General features: G+C 51.9%; 4 protein-coding genes across 4 annotated transcripts; all 4 read right to left on the bottom strand.

Annotated features, from left to right (window-relative positions):
* Nucleotides 1-335: 335 nt before the first annotated feature.
* On the bottom strand, nucleotides 336-2884 carry STEHIDRAFT_167936 (aldolase; the record flags this gene model as incomplete). Its single annotated transcript, XM_007303322.1, has 7 exons — nucleotides 336-1443; nucleotides 1579-1707; nucleotides 1790-1939; nucleotides 2004-2168; nucleotides 2450-2496; nucleotides 2557-2805; nucleotides 2860-2884. The coding sequence occupies 7 exons, from the start codon at nucleotides 2882-2884 to the stop codon at nucleotides 1030-1032; spliced, it is 1179 nt and encodes a 392-aa protein (XP_007303384.1). The 3' UTR covers nucleotides 336-1029.
* Nucleotides 2885-6225: 3341 nt separating this feature from the next.
* On the bottom strand, nucleotides 6226-7459 carry STEHIDRAFT_156063 (uncharacterized protein; the record flags this gene model as incomplete). Its single annotated transcript, XM_007303321.1, has 4 exons — nucleotides 6226-6369; nucleotides 6429-6593; nucleotides 6659-7252; nucleotides 7340-7459. 4 exons carry the CDS (start codon nucleotides 7457-7459, stop codon nucleotides 6226-6228), a joined length of 1023 nt encoding a protein of 340 aa, XP_007303383.1.
* Nucleotides 7460-9242: 1783 nt separating this feature from the next.
* STEHIDRAFT_146620 (timeless-domain-containing protein) lies at nucleotides 9243-14119 on the bottom strand (the record flags this gene model as incomplete). The annotated part of the gene is made up of 11 exons (XM_007303320.1): nucleotides 9243-10285; nucleotides 10454-10552; nucleotides 10648-10828; nucleotides 10923-11135; nucleotides 11239-11388; nucleotides 11464-11610; nucleotides 11671-11780; nucleotides 11845-12247; nucleotides 12500-12762; nucleotides 12859-13237; nucleotides 13292-14119. 11 exons carry the CDS (start codon nucleotides 14117-14119, stop codon nucleotides 9324-9326), a joined length of 3735 nt encoding a protein of 1244 aa, XP_007303382.1. The 3' UTR covers nucleotides 9243-9323.
* A 3306-nt stretch (nucleotides 14120-17425) lies between these two features.
* Nucleotides 17426-20792, bottom strand: STEHIDRAFT_96062 (glycoside hydrolase family 51 protein; the record flags this gene model as incomplete). Its single annotated transcript, XM_007303319.1, has 18 exons — nucleotides 17426-17684; nucleotides 17759-17872; nucleotides 17925-17990; nucleotides 18048-18068; nucleotides 18124-18209; nucleotides 18264-18312; nucleotides 18375-18410; nucleotides 18473-18537; nucleotides 18603-18686; nucleotides 18747-18837; nucleotides 18895-19002; nucleotides 19054-19124; nucleotides 19191-19264; nucleotides 19333-19433; nucleotides 19498-19551; nucleotides 19623-19960; nucleotides 20036-20197; nucleotides 20687-20792. 18 exons carry the CDS (start codon nucleotides 20790-20792, stop codon nucleotides 17448-17450), a joined length of 1863 nt encoding a protein of 620 aa, XP_007303381.1. The 3' UTR covers nucleotides 17426-17447.
* Between the last annotated feature and the right edge of the window lie 881 nt (nucleotides 20793-21673).

The following is a 21673-nucleotide window of genomic DNA, read 5'->3' as shown; positions in this document are numbered from 1 at the left end:
CGTCTACTCGATTCGTCTACTTTGACGCCCATTAGGGCGAGGCGCTCTTCTCATATCCTTGTTCATTCAGCGTTCTGCCTTGCTTCTCTGGTTTTAGACCGCCGTCGAATCATTGCGACTGGATCCGTCACCTCCGCCCGGCAGGAGGCTCCTTCGAATTGCCATGCGGCAGTCGCGTTGCGGAAGGGGTTTGCTGATTCACAGACAAGACATGATTTCTCGGTCGATGGAATGGTCATCTGCCACTACTATTCATCTTCTTTTGCCCGGCACGTTTCGGCAGATTGGGGAGTTTGACAGTCTTTCCGCGGTTGCTCGGTGTGGCGAGCTTGGACCTTGTAGGCAGACGATGGTACCACAAGTTGGGGCTGGCACTGTCCTGCCCAACGGTGATAAGTTATCATCGGGCTGCCCGCTAAGACATATACAGGAAGTTATGTTCCCAGCCAGCCTGACTGGTGGGTGTTTGCGTACGTCCTCGGATGCAGGCAAGCGCCTTGTTCCTAGTTGAGGCGGTGTGGATGAACTTTCCTAGGCCTACGTTTGGCGAGACCGCTTGTTGCGATAGCTGTAGCACAGTTCATCTCCGTCAATGTAAATTGGCGGATGATAGTCATGATATGGATTCCCTGGAGAGTTCTAGGTTATCATATCAGTGCTTAGGGTGAGTCGTGCACGCGGTATAACATTGCTGTGGCGTTGGTGGCGTAAACGACCCCTTCATACATGCTCGTTGAACAGGGCCCACATTAATCCACATCCTCGTTACATGACACGTACACGGCTAATACAATATGGTCCATAGACTATCCATCCCTGATGGAATCGAATGGTGCTGACACACCTCGCCTACTGTCGGTGGACTACATACATTCGAGTTCTTCCAATGTTCGAGCTTGAAGTAAGGAATTAATCCTCCATCGTTTTCCACACCGTCGTTTTTGGAGCGGGTCCCTCTCCTCTCGTCTAGCCTTCTCCTTGGCTAGAATAAGAGCCTCGTGTCTCGTCGCCTACAACATATCACTGGCTTTAACGCATCTTCCTCTTCTTAGAAGACCGCTCAGAGCTTGGCGTATCTTCAAAGGAACGCTTCGATCCGTGCGAGTGTTCAACAGTGCTGGAGACGGCATATCGTTGGAGGACCAGTTTGGAGCGGATGAAGTTGGCGATGGCTTTGATGTGTTTGAACTCCGTCGAGGTTTCAGAATTCGTGGAGATGTCCTCATAGATTTCGAGTGTCTCAGAAGATACGGCCTCGGGATTTGTACCCGGGTGGGGATACTCAAAGTCTATAGGGGACGGAAGCTTCTCAAGGAATTGTTCTGTGGAGTCTGAGCAGCGGGCGTCGAGCTTGGGGTATGAGTTCCATTGCTCACACCATCGACCTTGTCCGTCTGTGAATGCAAGCCCGTCCAGGGACGCCAATGCACAAAGCTCGCGAGCCTAGATGACCGGGTAACGTCAGTTATGTGCTATCAAAAAATCTCACTACACCCAAAGACTCATCTCTAGCACAATAGAGCATTCTGCCTGACGAAGGCGTAACTCAAAGGAAGGAAGGGAGGAAGGACGACTTACATGCTCTGCTGGTCCCGCGATCACCATCGTTGGTATCTCATGCAAGGCGTAAAACGCCTTTATCGCCCGAATCTCTTCCAAAACGGGTCCAGTCATGACTTCTTTGCGCCCTTTCTGCCTACTCGTCATCTTTAAATATCACCGTCGGGTACACGAATGTCAATCAGTTGAACTTTGTTCCACATCGTTAGAGAGCACCGTGAACACTGACCTTTGAGATAGGGACTGTGATCGCCGTTGCTCCAGCTTCTGCGCAAGCAGCGGCGTGGATCAAGCTCGATATTGAGGTCAAGTTTACGTGGATATCGTGCTGGTATTCAAGTATCTTGCAAGCCTCGATCCCCTCTCGCATCGCTGGTATCTACTCGAGGTGCGTTATTTCGCTAAGGTGATGATTTCGGGAAGGATGCATGATTTGTACTTACGCCAACGCAGATCGCATCACGACCCCTCCCCAGTTTTCCGAATCGAGAAACGATGTCTTGAGCGGCCCATACTATGCCCTTGACGTCGTGGCTCAGATGAGCATCGATGAAAGTGAAGTGGTGACCATGTACTTCTTCCATCAGCCGGTGCCCAAGTTCAGCCAGCTATATTATGCAAAGAATGGCATTGCGCTTAGCACTCAATAAAAGAAAGCTGGAGAAATCGCCCACGATTTGGTGTGTCACTTCTTGTGTCACTCGTCGCAGCTCTTCCTTTGATTTCCTATGTTTATGGGAGGTTATGGTCAACATAGATAGCATTTGTCAACGTTGCGAAAGCACGCCACATACCATCCGCTCTCGCCCATTTTTCTCCAGGTTATGTACCACGCGTCTGCTCTCATATCCATATCAAAGTTATATTTACTAGTAAGCCCCCCGCATACCACATCAGGCGTAACCATAGTGGCATTGAAAATTTTCGGGCACGCTCCTACGATGCCCATAGCTCAGTAAAGTTTCACGCCGATCTTCAGAAGATCTAATGACTTACTGTCGAATCGGACAGTGTTCGCGATTCGATAAATACGACGCTTCTTTAGAGCATCGAACAAGTAACGCCGTTTGGTTCGGGGATCCTTTGGTCGCTTGGGGCTTGGAGGAGGTGAGGGATTCGCTCCCTTGCCTTGGTTTGGCGGCCATTGAGGTTTTGTATCTCCCTTCGGCGGGGAAAGAGAGGGACCAGCAGAGCTACTTGATAGTGATGATGCTCGCGGCGGGGTTGACGTGTCGACGCTTTGACCTTTCGCAGGGCTCTCATCAGTTCCTCCATCTGTGCAGTTTCAACCTGACTGACCTTGTTCATCCGCGAGACGTGCCATTGTTTCTTTTTGATGGAGAGGATTTCGATGAAGTGTCGACGATAATGTGCTGGTAATGATAAAGGTTTTCTGACAGGGCTTGGATCCCCGCGCGTTGGCCTTTGCTGTTGATTGTTCTTGTTTGGTTGGTGTTTTGTGCAGACACGAGCGACTTTCTTCCTTGTCAACATGGGCCACAATAACCTTTGCCCGCCTTCGCGTCACGCCGTGTCCTAGCTCACGTGCTTTCGTTTCCAGGCTGTTCGAGAATCCCAAATTCTTGCGGCCTCCGCATCCCTTCATCGCTATCCTCCGAAACTGCTGCGCCCATAATGTCTGTATCCACTCACGGCTCGCTGACGCTGCGTCCTCTTCCCCTTCATGTTCCCGACCCTGCGTGCAAACATATACACATCCCAATCGCAAACTCACTAACGGGCATCACTGCGCTGTGACAGTGCTACAGCCTTCCACGTCGGACGGGGCCACCGAGACTGATACGCGATAACTGCTGGCGACGGAGATGGGACCACGCCACCGATCGATAAAGTTCTATTCTTTCAAATCTGAACTCTATGTTCGTTCGCTCAACTACGAATCATTCTGCGAAACTTCGTCAAGGCCCAACACTAGAAGCGTCGGCGCTCGGTGCGCTCAGGATGTCCGTGAGTGCTGACCGACCGTCCTTGGGTCACCTCGTTTTCTGTTCTGTGTACACTTGGCACCAGTTTTCTCGGGTCGAAGGCCTAAGCCTACTGCGGCCGTCCTTGTGGGGAAGGTAAGTAGGCCCATGTTTGGCATTGACCGGATGAAACTCGTGCTGGTTGATCAGCTTCTCGGGCCTTTTGACGGCCGACGACGAGCGATGTTTTTTTTTTTCATTACGGGGTATGCAAGCACTTATCTGCGGAGGGTCTAGCGTAGAAGGGCATGACTGGAACGCGGTAATCGCGGTGACAGGTCCTCCTGTCGAAAAGGCTGTGGTCTTGTCTCTCTGTGCCTATCCTCGTCGATCATGGTTTGCTGCCCTTTTGTTTATGTGTAGTGACGACTGTCGACGGACGTATGCACCAACAGATGTCAACTTAATCGCAAGCCGCCCCTGGATCGCAGTGATAGAGGTTCACGAGTATACTAAAAGCCACCGTAGCAGTTGCGTCTCTGTCTTTAGGCTCTCCATATAACCCACCACGCAGATCAGGCTAACCCCGACCGTTTAGCTTTATGTCTTCTAGGTTCTGTTCTTGACACGGTGACACTGTTCGGAGAAATGGAAACCGAACCGTTCGCTCATGTTCTCCCGGTCATTGCGTACATTATCACGGTGTCCAAGGATGCCTACTAACGGACTAGGGAATGGGGGCGTGGCCCGTATCGGGTGGCGTGGCACGTCAGTTGTGGACACTTGCGTTTTGGAGTTTGTCCCCTCGCGAATCAAACATGTGTCCACTTGAGCACATGGTGAGTACATCGCTTCCTGCAGTCGTATTTTTCTCCCTCCTGATCATGATCCTCCGGCAGATCAATCAAAAACCGCGTATGTACACCCTGAAAATGACTCTTCGCATGGATGCGTCGTTGCGGTTGCGCCCCTCCTTGCAACTGCCGGCAGATAACTCGTCGAAGGGCCTTAGCTGCGTCCGGTCCCGCATGGTCGGTATCCTTGTGTATTATACCGCCGGCATGTCTATACCGTGTAAGTACATGTGGCAGCTCATCCACGATCAAAGCGGTCAAAGCCAGTTAAATTGAGTTACAGTAAGTATCCGTGCAATATCGCCGTGACCTGTCATTGATCCAAAGCGGAACCCCATTGGGGAATGGTTGACGGCTCATCGGACTCGGTTTGAGTCCCCAAACCCATCCGATTCAATTCGCCGTCGATGAGCTCCGGGCCCAAATCCTGTTCGTTCCCTCCGTTCGTCGTCATAAGTCCTTGGAGAATTTAAGCACTCACAGAGTTATAAGTTTAGCTGCAGCATTCAATCCATTCAATTCAATCGCGTCTTCCGCTACTGGCAGTCGTGAGAATCGGGTCGGCGATCTATCTATGACTTACGGAACGTATGGCGTCAAGCAAGAAGACCGGCCAGTGACGGCACCTCATCGACGCTCAGCAGTTCCTACCCCTAAGTATGGCCTGAATATATCACTCGCCCCTCTCGCCCCACTCGTCTTGTTCCCTGTCCACAAGACACAATCGGTGTCTCGGCGAAAGGTTCCCGCGAGCCACGACTGGCTAGAACGTCCGAGCGAAATCGTGCGAGACTCGAGTCGAAGTCGAAGCCGAAGCCGGGCTCCTCTGTGGGGTGGGTTGGAAATGGGTGAAGTACCGATACGAGGGGAAATTCCGAATGTTCTGATGGATGAAGACGCATCCCTCGCTGCTCGGAGGACGCAGGCGAGCAGGTCGCTGTCCCTGATTTTGTGGGTACGGTGATGGACGGACGGACGGATGGGGACGGATGTTCGGGTTCTTTGCAACTCTAATGGGAGTCGGAAGGCCGCGGAGGATGAACTGAGGCGGCGAATGGACACGGCGGGATACGGCATGCTGTTACCGTGGTCTGAGTGATGCGCCACCCAGCGAGTCAGTGGAGATAATTGTCCGCTAAATGAGTAGGTGTCCTGATGCACACATGCAAGCCCGTTGAACATGTCGGATTCGCCGCGGGTTTTACGAGTGACAGCGAGAGGAGAAAAATAGGTGGCGCGACAATTGTATCCAGGGATGAAGGGGCCAGTGCTAGAGCCATTGGGGATAAGAAGTAGTACAACGGGGTGATATATACATACACGAGACCACGGTTGAACGTTAAGACAAGATCATGAACGACATCTCGGACACAAGACTGCATCAGACAGACTAGACGGAGGCGGAAGACCTCGGAGAGAGGAAATACACGATTTCTATGGACAAGACGAAGCCAAACCGAAACGCAAATCTTGAGCGATACCTAACGCTAAACGCTACTTTCGGTCTGGGTCTAATCGAACGAGACCAGTCGTTGATAGTATGAGACGTGAAAAGCCCATAGCCCAGATGTATGAGACCAATGATTCAGATTCAGAATGCGACCACGACGGACAATACTCGGATGCTGGTAAGTAGTAGGGAGAGTGCAGAGTGATGAGTGATGAGCAAGATAGAGATGAAGAAAGGGTCGTGTAACGGCGCCGGGACAAGGCAAAGCAGTGTACGAGAGCAAGGAAACAGTAAAAATGTAAAGGACGTGAGATCGATATGCAGGTCGAGAGGAAAGCGGAAGGTGGGTGCGCTATCGCGACAAGAACATGAACAAGACCGCCGGCCGGAACCGTTCGGCCCTCAATGGGTGAAAGGGAGTCGATAAAGGGAAAGTCTAGGCATGAATTTGCGTCCGGTCTGAGGAGTAGGTGTGCTGCCAAGAGTTTAGCTCAGGCGCATGGGCGTGAGCGTGGGTAGTGTATGGAGAGATGGCGGGAGTATTATAAGCTAGATGTTGTGCATGTTCATGCGTAGGAGACTGGAAACAAAGTGAGTCAAAACTAAATTTAAAAAAAATTAGGGGAAAAAAACACCCACAATATACGCGTCTTCCTCCACCTTCACAATCCCATAGGTATGTGAGCTCTGTTGAGACCCCAACACCTGACCGTTCCCCAGTTGATGCGACGCTCGCGACTGCTGAAGAGTTTGGCCGTTTGAAGCGTAGTGCTGGGACTGCGGAGTTGACGCCTGGCCTGGTTGCTGTAACACGCAACGTCACTAGGATCCAGAGCTCGAATCAGACGCAGTTTCGCTTAAAGCTAAACTGGTCTTTGGAGGAAATTGATACTTGCCGAGTATGTGGTAGGGCTCGACGTCGCCGAGGTGTGGACAGAAGGGAGACTCGCATAGCCGGGGAAGCTATGGACACCATTGGAAGGAAGAAGCTGCGAGTTGTAGGAAGACGTCTGTGGCGTTGACGAGGACATGTAGGAAGAGTGGTTGATGGGAGGGAATTGATGCGGTGGCGCGAGCGCTTCCGTTGATGGCGGCGTGGGCGTCTCTCGTGGGCTCTGACACGCAGGACCGAACAACATGTTAACAGCCAACCAGATCGGAAGCGCACTGGGTCCACTCACGATGTAAACATCCTCGTCCGACATCCTCCGCTTTTTGGTTTCGCGTCCGTAGCCGTCGTTGGATGATATCGAATGTAGTGACCCGCGGCGGTCGATGTCGTCGAGCATGGAGGCCCGTCGGCCCGTCATCTGAAGTTGCCGCCGGAGCTCGTTGTTTTCGTGCAGAAGCTTCTCGTTCTCCTGCTCGAGTTGTCGAATGCGAATCGACGGCGGTGGCAGGGCTGCGACCTGCTCTGGGGAGAGAGCGAGGACAGTCTGGAGTTTGGTCACGGTCTGCTCGAGCTGAGTAGAACGAATACAACGTCAAGGACGCGAGGCGTCGGGGTCAGAAATTTTGCTTCCGTCGCGGCGGACGACGACGAAACGCACCTGCTCGATGTAGGCCTTGCGCTTGGCGCGGTGGCGAGCCTGTGCCTTCGCGTTACGAGAACGCTCTGGTCGGTCAGTGCTAGAGGCTGTAGGAGACGCATTTCCTCCAGAGTGGGCCATGGTCATTGGCATGTAACGTAATGCTAGGAGAAGAGGACAGGTATGAGGTTATCGGGGTTGGAAATCGAGAGAGCTCGGGAGGACTGATGGATATTTAACTCGCGACGCAAATGCGCATGCTCTGGACTCGTTTTGTTTAGCCGGCGTCTGCGCGTCTTTCGTCAGCCGAGTCGAGCCTTCCGCCAATCCGTTTTCCATCCTCAAAGGTCCCCGTCAGTCCGTCCCTCTTTTCTGTCCCCGCCCGCTCCTCCCCACTCCTCCTTTCTCCGCGGCATGCCCGGCTAACACCCTTCTAACCTTTCTCACCATCACTAGCCACCATCCGGTCATCGGGCCACGACTCCTGGCCGCTTAGGCTCAATACATTCGAGCAGCAATTGGTGACGGCAACCTCCTTTCTTGTCTGCTGTCCCTCGTCCGGCAGCACGTCTGGCTCTCGAATTCATCCCGCCTTGCCTTCCCGTTTTGACGTCCGCTCTTTCAGACGGTATCTAACCCGGTCTCCTTTCGCCAACGGCAGTCACGCACTTTGTCCGGCCTTCTCTGTACGCAGAGGCTTTATATCTGTCCAAGCCGTGCCCACACTGGGCAGTGTCCGATGCGAAATGGACTTTACGACCCATAGAGCCGACCATTTCAACCGACGGCATTCTCAGAGTCCAAATTTGCCCGACGCAATCTTCCGAGCACTCCTACATGTCACCTGAGTTTTCTCTATGTCGCTTTGCGTTTCCGCGCTCGATGGATGGCTGCTTGGGGATAAGTAATACTCTCCCTCATGTCCTCCCACGAGTGCTCCGTTGAGCGTGCTGGCTGACTGCCTCTGCTCGCTTCGGCGTAAATGGAGAAGGTATACATCCTAATGAACGTGGCCGGCCTAGCTCGGTTTGAGCGAGATATAGAGGAATGGAGACAACTTCCCTTTCACGTTCCTTGGCGTCTTGTCACAGAGCATATCTATCATCGTTTTCGGATTTCTGGATATTTTCTGGGCCCTTCAAAAGCAGAGGAGATGATCTTCCGACAGCCGCCCTGGTCAAAGCAGGAATGAGTTCCCGGTACAATTTTACCTCCGCCAGACGAGTCCATGGGGAGCGTCGCGGGGTTCTGGCACGGCTCTACCCGCTGATCTGCCTCCGGGCGGCTAGTTTCCGTGGACCTTTGTGGACCCCTCTGCGAAACCGCACGACCCCTTTTCGAGTCGTGCGTGGGCATCCCTTCGCTTTGCCACCCCTTTGCAATATTCTGAACCTTCCATCAGCAACAGTGGGCCTTTGTATTTCTCCATTTGTTATCCCTCTCTCTTTTTCTTTGGCCTGCCCCATCGTGTTTTTCACCTGCATGCAAAAGAACGCGTTCTACTCGCATCGTGCTCAGGTTGATCTGTATTTGCTTGGCCGAAGGTTCGTTCAACAAAAACTCACTGTCGTTCGATCTTGGTCTTTTTCTGTAAAATCACCTGCTCTCGGCTGATCGTGTCAGTTCTGGACGAAAGCGGCGATGGCATCACAGAGAACGCCTATGTCCTCAATTCGGTTTAACTTGTGGACAAGATCCAGATCATCTAAGGGATCGGTGTACTGTATCCGTGGTCTTCTCGTCTAACGCCCCTGGGTACAAGCAGCAATTACTTATCTTATATCACACGCAAGCACAGCACATGGATGCTTTGCCACCGTGGCAACTCTCGCTCACTCTTCTTCTACTCAATCTCTCCGCCTCGAACTCCTCTAGTGTTAGCTGTGCTATTATATGACCACTATCGGCGCAAACAGTACTCAAATGAAAGTCTATCTGCATTGATAAATCCGTAGATTTCAAAAACGGTTCAGAAGAATGCCCACGGTTCGACGTATTGTACGTCTTACTCGTCAGGTTCGTCAGACAGAACAAGGCGCCCCTTGCGCTTGACAATTCCCGCCCGTGAGCGATCCAGATTTGCGTCGCTCTCCTCCGCGTCTTCATCGTCCGAATCATGCTCGGCTGTTGCCTGAACGTCGCTAACTAACTTTTCAGTCGAGGCGTGGGCTGCCGCCTCGCCGACAGAAGAATTGGGTGAGCGCTCGCCCTCTATCGCCGTCGGCGAGGAATCTGCTCTTGTTGTTCGGGTCTTTGGCCGTGGGCGTGGACGTGGTTTAGGTTTGGCTCGAGCGATAGGTTCGTCGTCGTCGCTGGGCGGCGCGGAGGACGCCGGACCCGCTGGTAAAGGAGAAACGGCCTGGCTGAAAGGTGACGCTGGTGAGACGCGATCCTCGAGCTCAGCGTCCGACGCAGCAGAAATGGATGCCGCCGGGGATAGTTCAGCCGCCAGCATGTTGTCGTCTCCTCCACCGTCATCGTCATCGTCACCAGTCCCCGCTCTTCTCCGCTTCAGATCGCCCTCCTTCCCCAGATTCCTACGACGGCGCTTCTTCGAACCCGTCTTCTTCATCGTGCCAATGCCTAGTGCGTGATTAGCGGCAGTCAAAGCCGCCCGCTCACGTAGCTGCCTCTCCTTTTCGAAGAACGCATCTATGCCCTTGTCGTACTCCTCGTCGCTGTCCTGCACGAACTGTGCTGACTTGTAAACCTGTGTCTCCTTCTTCTTCCGCTCCTTTCGCTTTTTGACCCGAGGTTCGTCCTCATCGCCGTCGGAGCCCTCTGCGTCTGACCCCGAAGGCGCGCGCCTGCGCTTGCGTCGTCGTGTCTTCTTCCTAAGCAGTTCCGATGCCCGTTTACCACCAAGGTCCAAGGGACTGTTCTGGAACTGCTCGATCACGTTCAGGCTCTGCTGGAGATCGGACACCAGGACGGCCGCAGGGATGTACCACTCGAGCTCTTCAGCATCTATAAAAATAAGCAAATAAACGCACGCAATGTCAGTAAGCCAGTCAGATCTAATCGCCGTTTCATCTTCATCAGAAAACTGATGCTCGAGTCTTGCGGCGTCTCGTGTGGGTGAGGATACTCGAGCAGTTGCGCCCGACGGCGAAACAGGACCGGAAACGAACTCACCTTCATCCAGTATGAAGAACTTGACCAAACGGAACATCAATTTGAGCTGTGCGTTCTTCGTAGCCGCTTCGGCTTGTTCATCGCTGATGTAGGGTATCACTGGAGAGGGAGAAGAACAGTTCAGCGACCCGCAATAACGCCAAATGGGACTAGGCTATGAAAAGAAAGGCAAGTGAAGAACATGGAACACGCACAGTAGTCCGTTATCTTGGCCAGTGCTTCAGCAGACGCCCCTTTGGCCTGCGTGCGGGCTTTGAGCTCTTCGTCGTCTTCTAACTGAGACTGCTCGTCCTCCGCGGCCTCGGGGTTTTTCTCGCTGTCGCCGTCGACCTCTTCGATAATCCGTCTTCGCTGTGCGATGACAAGTGACAGGATCTGTTCGAGTACGAGTGCCAAAGTTTAATGTTCAGCCAGGTTCACGGGCCGCGAGGGAAGGGTGATTGGAAGGATTCAGACGTAGCACACGCACCACTTTTACCCAGTCAATTAATTCTTCTTTCCCATCCTCTGTCAATGCAGCCATGGCGATGGCGAGTTGCTCGCTCCATGTGTAGCCCTTCTTGACTTGCACCTCCGGAGGGAATTTCGACTCGTCGACAGTAGCTTTCGGTTTCTTAGTCTTCGCCTCGGGCTCCCAGCTCGACAGCTTCTTCCACTGACCACGGGTCTTAGGAAAGAATGCCTGCTCGATTTGGAGATGTTATGAACGAACGTTGGTGGGGTGGGTCAGAAACCTTCATGCAAAGAAGCGAGGACGAGCCTGGACATGACGGGGTATTACTTACCTCGATGAGGACAAAGGAATCCGCCTCGACCGCTTTGAAGAATTGTCGAAGAATGTAGTTGATAAGGGCCATAAGATCTTTGTAGGGCTGATCCTTTGGTAGGCTCCTTTGGTTTCCTAGAATGGCCTTAAAGAGCTCGAGCGTCGAGACCTGCACAGAGCATCGCGAAGTCTATCCTTGAGCAACGCCAAACGCCGCGCATCTTATATGAGAAGGAGAACACACCTGAAAGTAAAGGCCTTCGGCCTTGGCTCGTACGGCTTGACGATGCATCAGACTGACGACTTGCTTCATACTGTCCGGGGATTTGAATTCCTCATAACGAGCGAGATAGGTGACGAGAGACGCGGTGATGTTCGGGTCAGCGAATTTCTGTAGTCCAAGGGTGTCAACAACGGGCAGAGAGGAACGTCAAAATGCTGTCGGACTCACCGCCTCGAAAGCCTCGAACGTGAACATCGTTTCAGTGATCTCTTCCTTCTCAGCTTCGGCATCCTCCTCCTCGCCGTCAGGTACGCCGGCGTCTTCCCCGCCGTTCTTCGCTGTTGATTCCCGTCGTCGTCAGTCCCTGTACGCATCACGACGAACGAATAGAAGGAGGCGTACCTTTTCGCTTCTTTGGTTTACTTCTCCTCCTAACGTACGCCCCATCACCCTTGTTCTTTCCCCACCTCTCCAACATCCGCATTAACGCATACGCCAAGCCCACACTCGACTGCAAGAATGCGATCGCCTGTGTGCCCTCCTTGTACGCTCTGAGCCCCTCCATTGCTGCGTCCATAATCTCTCCATTATAGATCAGCTGTTGTTGTAAAACCTCAGCGGCCTCCTGCAACGCCGCCGCATCCTCCTCTTCCTGCGCATCTAGCACTGACTGCGGATCGAAAGGGTCGCGCGTGGCGGTGGCGATAGTGGAAGAGGACGATTTCGACGCGGACATGGCTTCGATAAGGGCCAGGAGTTGGGTCAGGCATTCGATCCCACCTTGGAGTTCCGTCCATAATTTCGGCTGTCATCCCGAAAATGAATGATCAGAACTCATAGCATAAAGACGGAGGGCATGTAATATAGACGTTAATATAGCAATGCGGATGATCTCGTGGGGGCGGAGAACAAGGCAATGCGATATGGACACGAACGGACAATATCAATAAGACCAGAGGGCGGAAATGGTCATGAGAGATCGATGAAAAGCACCGGCGAAGGCGAACGTGTGAGGCAGTGGGATGAAGTGGAAACATAGCCCCTATCAGAGACTTACCTTCTCTTCGACTGCGCCCCTCATTCGCTTCAGCACCCAAGAGATCCAAGCACGTTCTACGACCTCGCCAACGAAACCGAAATTCCATTGTTTTTGAGAGGGAGCCAAGACATCGGCGGTAGTGGCAGCAGTTTTTTGATAAGATCGAGTGGCAAGGAAGAACTCGAGAAACCACTTGGTCACGAACAGAAGCCGAAGGTTGTCTTTTTCGGTGATCTTCGCCCGTTCTGACTTGATGTCCTTGAGTAGAGAAGCGAGGAAGGCTACAGCACGGCGGGCGAGAAAGTGATAAACATAGGACATGAGTAAAAGCCTGGGTCAGCGACAACAGAACGATTGGGAATAGGGAAAGTACACACGGTTGAAGCATGATTCTATGAACGTGCTCGCAAGGTCTTGCAATACAGACTTCGCTTCCACGGAGAGATTATCCTCACGACCAAGCTCGTCCAGCTTCTGGCCTTTCCGAGCCTTCTGACGTTTAACGAGATCGATGATACTCCCAGCCTCTTTGTTGAGAGCTTGCTGGCGATGAAGAACGAAAGCCTGCGACGAAGACGAAGGCTCTGCTGGAGCGGGAGTGACGCCGTTCTCTTCCTTCTTGCCGGACTTCTTGGGATTGAGCGTGACGGAGATAGTCGTTCCAAAGCGTGAGTGGCGAGATGGCGCATTACGTTGCCAGTCACGACGGCGTTTATTCTCGATGGACAATAGAGTATGAAGGTTCTTTGTAGCTTGCTAAAACCCAAGAGCGTTCAGTTTCGCAATAAGTAGAAAAAACATCAAACTCGCCTTTGAGGGCTCGATAATCAGAGCAGCAGGCCTGACGCCACGGAAGAGGAGGTAAAAAATTTCGAGTACGAGCGTATTCCAATTATTGAACATTTTGTCCGTCGCCGCGTTCGACGCTATAGTAGTAAGAAGCTCCAGGTAGTGGGCATCGGCGAGCGTACGGATCAATTTGCTCTGTAGAGAGGAAAAGTCTGCTTGGTCGGCACTAAGATGGACGTTCGTAGGCAAGTCCTTGATGAAGGCCAGATTTCGTACAAGGTGAAGCACGACGTTGATAATCTGCTCGTCGCGCTCCTTTCGCTCCTTTTTGTCCTTAGCTAGACATGGGAGCAGGATGTTAAAGAGTGCCTGCAAGACGCCAGGTCTCAGAAGGGCGGCTTTGTAGTGAAGATGGCTTTGGAGGAGCTGAGTGTAGTCTGCGCCGCGATCGTACTCCTCGTCGAGCTCCTTCAACTCCTCCGCAAGGTCAATCGGCCAAGTCATAGCAGTCACTAGATCAGCGCATGCAATAGCACGCTTGTCCTCTACGTGGCCCTTCCCAGCAGTCTCGAGCAAGATGGGGATTAGATCGTTAGGAAGGACGCGCGTCTTCCAGAAGATTCGGGCGACAGTGCGCTCGTCGTCGGTATCGTCTTTCCGCCAGTACTTCTTCAAGTCTTTAAGACACCCGTACGCCTCGTCGCCCATACGATAGGTATGCCCCTCGAACCCACCGAGCGACTCCACGACGTTGCTGATGAGGGGTTCAAGAATGCTTTGTCGTTCAACATAATCGTCGTGTTCGCGCTCGTCCTCCGACGAGATGGAGATAACGTCGTCTTGGTCCATAAGCTATGGTATCCGTGTTAGTCAGACAAGAGAATATTGAGCAGACGGACCTACTTTGCAATGCAGGAGAGGACTGACGAACTGGGTGAACGCGTCGGGACGCGACTCCAAACGCGACCTGACGCGCCGTGTCACAAAGATAACGACGTTACGTGTCGCGCCTACCAAGGATTGCGTCACGCCTCAAGTCACGCTACCTTTCTCCTCTTTTTTTCCATCCACACCAAATCCAAACCCTTCGCTAGTCGACTATCTATGCTGGCAGCTGGACCATCTTCTTTTGCATGAGTAGCAGCGCTTCGGTAAGAATGACAGTTTATCCATATGATGGTCCATGTCAGTAAGTCAAAGGACTGATTTTCGAGTCCTCGCGTTGATCTTGCGCCACGTTGTGTATTATGACCCAGAAGTACCGGCCACCGTCGTAGATGAGACGAGTTGAACAGAACCATGGAGCAGATAGTTTGCATCGCAGTAAACCCCGAGCGATCCTACACCGACTGTCCTTTGACTCTCACTCTGCCAGTAGTGATTGGGCGGCTGACACTCGGCGTGGTGTGGATATCGATACCCTCCCATATTCAACAGCCAAGGTCTTCTCGTTTCCTCTAGGGGTGCCGATGGATTTTCAGCGTAACTTGGGCCACCCTAGGTTCAGGGCAATGCATGTGTTGTACATATGTTGTGCGCGGACACAGTGGTGCGCCTGGACCATTAGGATGTTCATGAGTGGACTTCCTGATGTCTCGATGGTAATAACACAATGATCTCACTGTGACGACCGTCATGGTAGGAATATTCACCCCACTTTTGTATGGTCGAATGGCGCAGCTTACCACCCGGTAAGTAGGCTGGTTTTCCAGCAGGTCCTGTGCTGTGACCGGCGTCACCGTGATGCAGCCCTACCTTGGACGAAGTTTATACTGTTACTGTACTAAGCGAAGCCGAATTAATGACATCCCCGTTAGGACCAACTAGAGAAACGTTAAAAGGTTCATTCTCTCTACGGAAGAAACCATCATCATCGCTTCGATTGTGGTCCACTGATCAAATTTCCTGCGGGTATCGAGGACAGCAGGAAAGTTTGAGGCGATCCCTACGCTTCACGGGCGTCGGCGGTTTTGACCTATTCAGTGGACTCATCGATAGATACTACTATTAGACTGAAAGTCTTACTCCCGCCATGGGCGGACTGTCTGTCTTCGTTTCGCAAGCGCTTAGCTGAACCCTAGACGCTCACGCTCATCTACTGAAACACCTACAATATCGAGGACTGCTCACAGCGTCTCGACCTCGTTCCTGTGTACCATCTGCGGAAAACTCGCGCCATGTCTAGTGCAGGCCACAGGACCACGCTCAGAGACAGACGCTGTATTCTAGTCCCAAAGCGGACAGAAAAAATAGTGCTGTCCAAGTACGGATACCGTGTATGCCAGATGGGACTCTGTGTGCTTCTAAGAAGCAAGCGTCTGCTATGTAGTTCAACCACACGACGAGCCGCATGGCCACGGTCATTCTTGTCAGAGTAAATTTGTTCCTCTCTTTCGCATTATCCCCTTGGACGACGCGAATGGCATGTAGTCGGTCTTCTCATGCAAGCCCCCATCTCCCCATTTACTGCGTTTTGGTATCCCAGCGGAAGACGGGCATAGCTTAGCACCGGTAGGAGTCTGATACCGGTACTTCGAACATCGGGCTACGTCGCTACGGTTTGATCAATCGTGGCAGATTTTTTTTTTTTTTGGCACTTTTTTGTGTCATGACCTCAAACCCCAGCGTGTACTTTACAGTCACTCCTAATAACGGGCCACTACGGTGAGTGAGGAATCCTGTAGTACATCCTAGTACATCGTTCTGTTCAACCTGGCGCTAAGTTCTCGTAGCCTCCAAATATAGAGTACCACCATCAGCGTATCAAAACTATCTGCGGGTGCGACTATGTGGGCGGCTGAGCGGTGACCGAAAGCGATTTCCTTGCAGCGAGGCCTAGTATTATGTCCTGATGTCCATCTCAGACGACTTCGAGGTTAGTCATTCGTCTCAAAAGCTTCGGTTTCGAGGCGGAAAGTTCTGATGCAAGTCTCTCCAGCTCCGTGATGAGACCGCTGGTATGGTCCAGGACGATACTTTCTTTATTTTCTGGATACGGTTGCTTGGAACGTATCACTCAGTTAATCCACCAATCATCGAGCGTTCCGCAGGAACCTCTCCGGTACAACCGTCGATAAATCAGCGTGCACCATACACACTTAGCGATCGGAGGCCTGTTCCGGTCCTAAAATCAATCATATAGAATGCGAAGCACCTTACATGTAGCCGGTCAACTTGCCTTTAAGATTGGTTGACAGGACAGCCCTTGTTTCAACCGTCTTTCTTTTCTTATCATGTCAACGTGTCCTGTCAAAATTACTCCAAGGTTTGCCTGCCATTCCTTCTACAGATCCGGTTGCACCTCTCTTAATCTCCTCCTGCCAGCAATGGAAGTTCAAAGCTGTCATCAGACATAGGTCCTTCCAGCTCATTTTCGAACAAGCCCGGTCATGCAGTTATGGAACGTCTATATGGATCGTAGGCCCGGGTTGACTTCGTCAGTCGAACAACAGCCGACTTGTCCCACGAACGTGACGGGCGTATATCGGCACCGCGGTGAGACTTCCTTTGAAGTCCTGCCCAGATGACACTTACAAGGCTCTTTCGTTAGATAGAATATGCGCATAGTGGTATACGATATATCTGTCGCATACTAGTCGCACACAGCGATGTATGTTATTGGAATGCCATTATGGTATCTCTTCAACCATTCCTGGCTTCAATATGAGTCGTATGTTTAGGCGTGCATCATATCCAGCGCTCCGTGAACACGACGATGAGGCGTGTTCGAAGTGTTCGAAGCTGACATGACACCAATTTGGTGCCCTCGTGCATCTCTTGGAGTAGCCTTCTATTCTCGACCTGAGCTCACCGTTCACGCCGAGTGCGGGTGTTGTTGCCACACATTCGAAAGAATGGAATGACGAGGCCGTGTTCCACCGTAGGGGCACCCGCTCCCTCTCTGCCGACGAATCAGTGGTTTTATACTTGGAATGTACCGGCATGCGGAGGTTCCGTACTCCTCGGACTAAATATAGGTGAGTAGTGTTACACCAGCGCCGCAGTCTAGTCAGGGACAAGCCAATTGAGCAAATCACCAAGATTCTTTGGCCACATCTCACCAATACCATAAATGTACAGCAAAGCGTGTTGTGTTACAGAAGATACACTGACAATGGCCACTGCTCCTGTACAACCACCCCCTTTCCTTCAATGCCCTGAAGCTGACACCAACGCATTAACTCGCATCAATTGTGAGCACGCTCACGCTGAACCCAGGGGCCGTGAAGTTGAAGGTCGCTCCGGTCGTAATTGCACTCGTCACAGGGACCACATTCGCCGGACTCGTCGTCGGAGAGTTACTCGCCGTCTGGGCTCCGGTAAGGATCTGAGCAGTGCCGCTGGAGGCAATAGTCTTGAATGTTGTGGGCAGGATGAAGGTAAGGGTATTGGATGTGGCAACGGTGTTCGAGATCTATGTTGATGGCATTTCAGTAATTGTACGTGAGCTGTAGCGAATATAGGTAGTGTGTGACAAATCAAACAAACCTTGATGAGAACTTGAGAGGGAGAGTTACGCTTCGTGACACTCCAGAAGATGGTACCGCTCGCGGAAGGAAGCGTGCTCGGTAGGTACGAATCACCTTTGTTCAAGCTGAACATCTGTACGCATGTAAGCGGAAAGTTTCATGGACCAATGTTATGCGGCACGTACTTGTTGCGCGTAGAAACTCGTAGAGGGCCAGACGGTCAGCGAGTCGAAGGAGACGAGGTTCGGTGTCTAGTAAAAACGAGCACAATTAGGACCGACTCTGGGAATGAGCAATGAGAAGATCACCCATTGGACATTGTCAACATGCTGGAAGGGAGTCGGTCAGAGAAGTTCAGGACATAAACAAGAAAACGATCCTCACTCCCAGAAGAGGTGCATAAGACGCAGCGAACACGATATCGCTGTTCCTCTCCAGACCAGTCATGAACGCGGCTTCGCCAGTAGAGCCTGATAAAGCATCGTCAGTGTCCGCATCAATGAAAACGAGGGGATATCCCAGACTTTGCATAGTTGGGAAAACCAATCGTCCGTCCGAAGGTGAACCGAAAAGCTGTTGGGCACAAAAAATCAGCATCGAGGTATATAACCAATATGGAACGATGCGATCCGTACATCGTTCGCGTTCGTGCTGATCGCAGCGTACTCTCCCTACAGACCGCAATACATCAGTTTCCAACTACACCACAAGGAGTATCAACAGTGCTGCTTACCTCAAAGTACAAAGTCCCATCCCTGGCGAAAGAGTCGTATATGAACGAATTGGTGGCGAACCAACCTTGCAACCACATACTTTCATTAACGAATGGAACGTATGTATGTTCGAGCAGTAGGCCAACTTACTCGGGGTCTGGTACACATGAACATCCCACTCCTGGGGCTTCGGCGTCAATGCCGGAGAATTCACTGTGGATGTGGCGAGGAAGCCTATGTGGCCAAAATACCGAGATGAGAATCTATTGAATCCGTTAGGGAGTAGAATCTTACGCAGTTGAGGGAAGGCAGCGCTCAGGTTTCCGTGGAAGTCTGGCCAGCGGTACGAGGCATACGTTGACGAAGCCGTAGAACTAATGAAGTCCTGTGTGCGCGTAAGACCGTCAATTATACAATAATGGGAAGGGGCAAGAGTGCGCACTTCGTTGCCAATCTCGATATGATTGATGACGAAAGGTTCGGGGTGGCCGAGGGATGATCGTAATGCTGCAGGTGCGCTCGTAGTGGGGTCTCCGATGGCGAAGTTGATCTGCATCGCAGTAAGGACTTTGTGAGAGAACTGGAAGTACGATGCACCTACCTGATCGATTGCTTGTTGGATATAGGGATCCAGTTGTCCTTCCGCAAGTGCTGCGCCATTTAGGGAGTAGCCTAGACCCGATTGCTTCACGTCAATACCTCGAAATACTGCCACAGTCAGTGCTGAAGATGATCTACCATCCCAAACCGCCAAGATAGGCTCCATATTCAGATCTTCGCACCACTCCAGATACTCGAGCAATCCTAGACCACTATGATAGATTCAGATGAATCAGTCCCACGACAACACTTTTATCGAACAGAGGTCAGAACTACGAACTCAGTGTTAATATATCCCCAATCCCCAAGCCGGCCGGGCCTATCGACCAGGGGACCAACCGTAGCGTTCCACTGCCATCGGGTAGCAGCCGTAGTTCCTTCCTATTGCGATTCAAGATGTTAGTATCGTGTATAATTTATGCAGCAGCCGAGTTTATGAACTGACGAGATTGTTCCCTCCAGGCAGCCTGAAGAACGAAGGTGCCATCGATGCTAACGTCTACGGCACGGTTTACTTTAGCAAAGTTCACAACCAGACAAACACAAATAGCCAAACCATTCCAGGCTTACCTCCGCAATATCCATCCTCATGCCGTTCACCCTACCCTTGAACGTCGGCGGGAACAGCGAGAACATCGCAAAATTGACGGTCCTCCCAGCTGCCTGAGCGCCCGAGAACGTAACGGTAAAGTTATTGTTCGCATCACTCGCGCTTGCAGTGGGCTTGATCCTGACAAAGACCTGAGTCCATGTCGTGGAAGGAACGAGAGCGGCGGTAGCAGTGCCGAGGACGGTCCCCGATGAGGTTTGGAGGTTGATGGAGGCGGTGAGGTTCGTTGAAGGCGTAGTTGAGGGGAAGCGGTAGAAGAATGAGGCGTTGTATGTCCATGAAGAGTTTATGTTGATACCTGAGGGACGACAATGGTGTAGGTAATTAGATGTGGCGTAAGGTGTGGCGTAGGCAAAGAAGTAAAGACGCATACCGAAGAACCCAGAGTTTCCAAACCCAACATTTCCCGAAGCTCCAGCCGGAACGGTCAATTGCAAAGAGTTTGGAAGCGCGCTGGAGACAGGGGTGGTGTCCGCGATAACTTCAATAGTGGCACTTCCGACCGGAGCCCATGCATTAAGAGCTGCGGCAGTGTCTGATGGGCAACGGCAGATTGAGCAAGTGCATAGGAAAGGGGTCGAAAATTCTTCTGAAACGATACTGACTGGGAGTGACCTGTTGGAAGGCCCGATTTTGGAGCAATTCTGTAGGTGAGGTAGAATCATGAGTACGACCCCAGGCACGTTGAGTTGAACAAGACCAACCTGCATATAGTCCTCCGTCACCACTCTGTGATCGTTCCGAGAGCTGAGTCCTATGCTACGAAGCAAACGGATTGACGACAAGCTTACATGCTGTAAAATAGCAACTGATGAGAGCCAGATTCATGGAGAAGGAAATATAGCGAAACTCACACTGATATCCTACAGTGTCAAGAGTGCCATCCATAGCCGTATGCATTAAGCCTCGGAATCATCCAGCGGATCAATGCGAGCGAAATGAACGGACCTCAAACATTTGTCCAACTGGTACGGCGCGAGTGAGTCCCAGGCATGGTGAACCAAGTATAGAAATCGATACTCACAGAGAGTAGTGGGTATAGCATGTGAAGCCGTACCATTGATGGTGACGCTCACCGCATTACAGGCCGTCGCACAGATCGAGAGTAGCAAAGTAGATTTCCAAAACATTTCCGCCCAGTAGCTCCTCGAGACGTCCAAGAGCGTGTCAAGGTGAGGTATCGATCTTCAACGCATTGAAGCGTTGAAACGTGACCTTTATAGAACTTTGTGAGCCGTGGATAACCCCTGGAGTCCCTTAGCTGACGCACCTTCCTTCGAATCCCTCCCGTCTCCGGCATTCGTATATAACAACGTCGCATGGCTGGACACCCGCTGACCGCCAAGTTTGTCTACTGTTCGCTCAAATACAGTGGCTCCTGGAGATCAGGGGAAATTGTACGCAGGTACAACCGTCCTGGCGCGAGAAAAGAGTCTCATTCCATGGATATAGCTTCTGGAAATAGGAGATCCTTGCGGATGTTGCTCCTCGAGTGAGCTCACGAGTCCGCCCCGCGTGCCATGACGCGCATGTTTCGGGTCCTGAGATAAATTCAAAGTGTAGGTACCCAGTGAAGGAGTATGAGGATCAGGGGAGGTACCCAACCTTTTCCCGTATTCACGGCCGAATGACTGCATCGATGGTCGAAAGTAGACCATCGCGCACACGACGACACAGCGAGAGGAGTGCAAGTGACCGCTTTCAATCCAGAACCGGGCCGTCATCGTGAGAAGGAGGGACGAACGCGGTTGTACGGAGAGGGGGGAAGATCGGCAGCATTGGACCGTGATGAGGAAGAAGAGACAAACATGGGCGACATGGCGTTTTATTTACGCATGGAGGCAGACATTGGCCGACTGAACGGTGTGGCCCCACGGTGCCACACGAGGTTTAGTACTTGGAACGAACGCAGATCCGTAGATCATTTCGGCAAGACATAACCTATGAAGGAGGAGGATCAACGTACAATTATCCGGCAAGTCCGCGAGATCAGACAAAACACCCTTCGCAC

This window comes from Stereum hirsutum, assembly GCF_000264905.1.
Source record: "Stereum hirsutum FP-91666 SS1 unplaced genomic scaffold STEHIscaffold_6, whole genome shotgun sequence".
NCBI classification, from domain to species: Eukaryota; Fungi; Basidiomycota; class Agaricomycetes; order Russulales; family Stereaceae; genus Stereum; species Stereum hirsutum.
The sequence above is the reverse complement of the archived record's forward strand: the minus strand, read 5'-3'. Positions and strand labels throughout refer to the sequence as shown.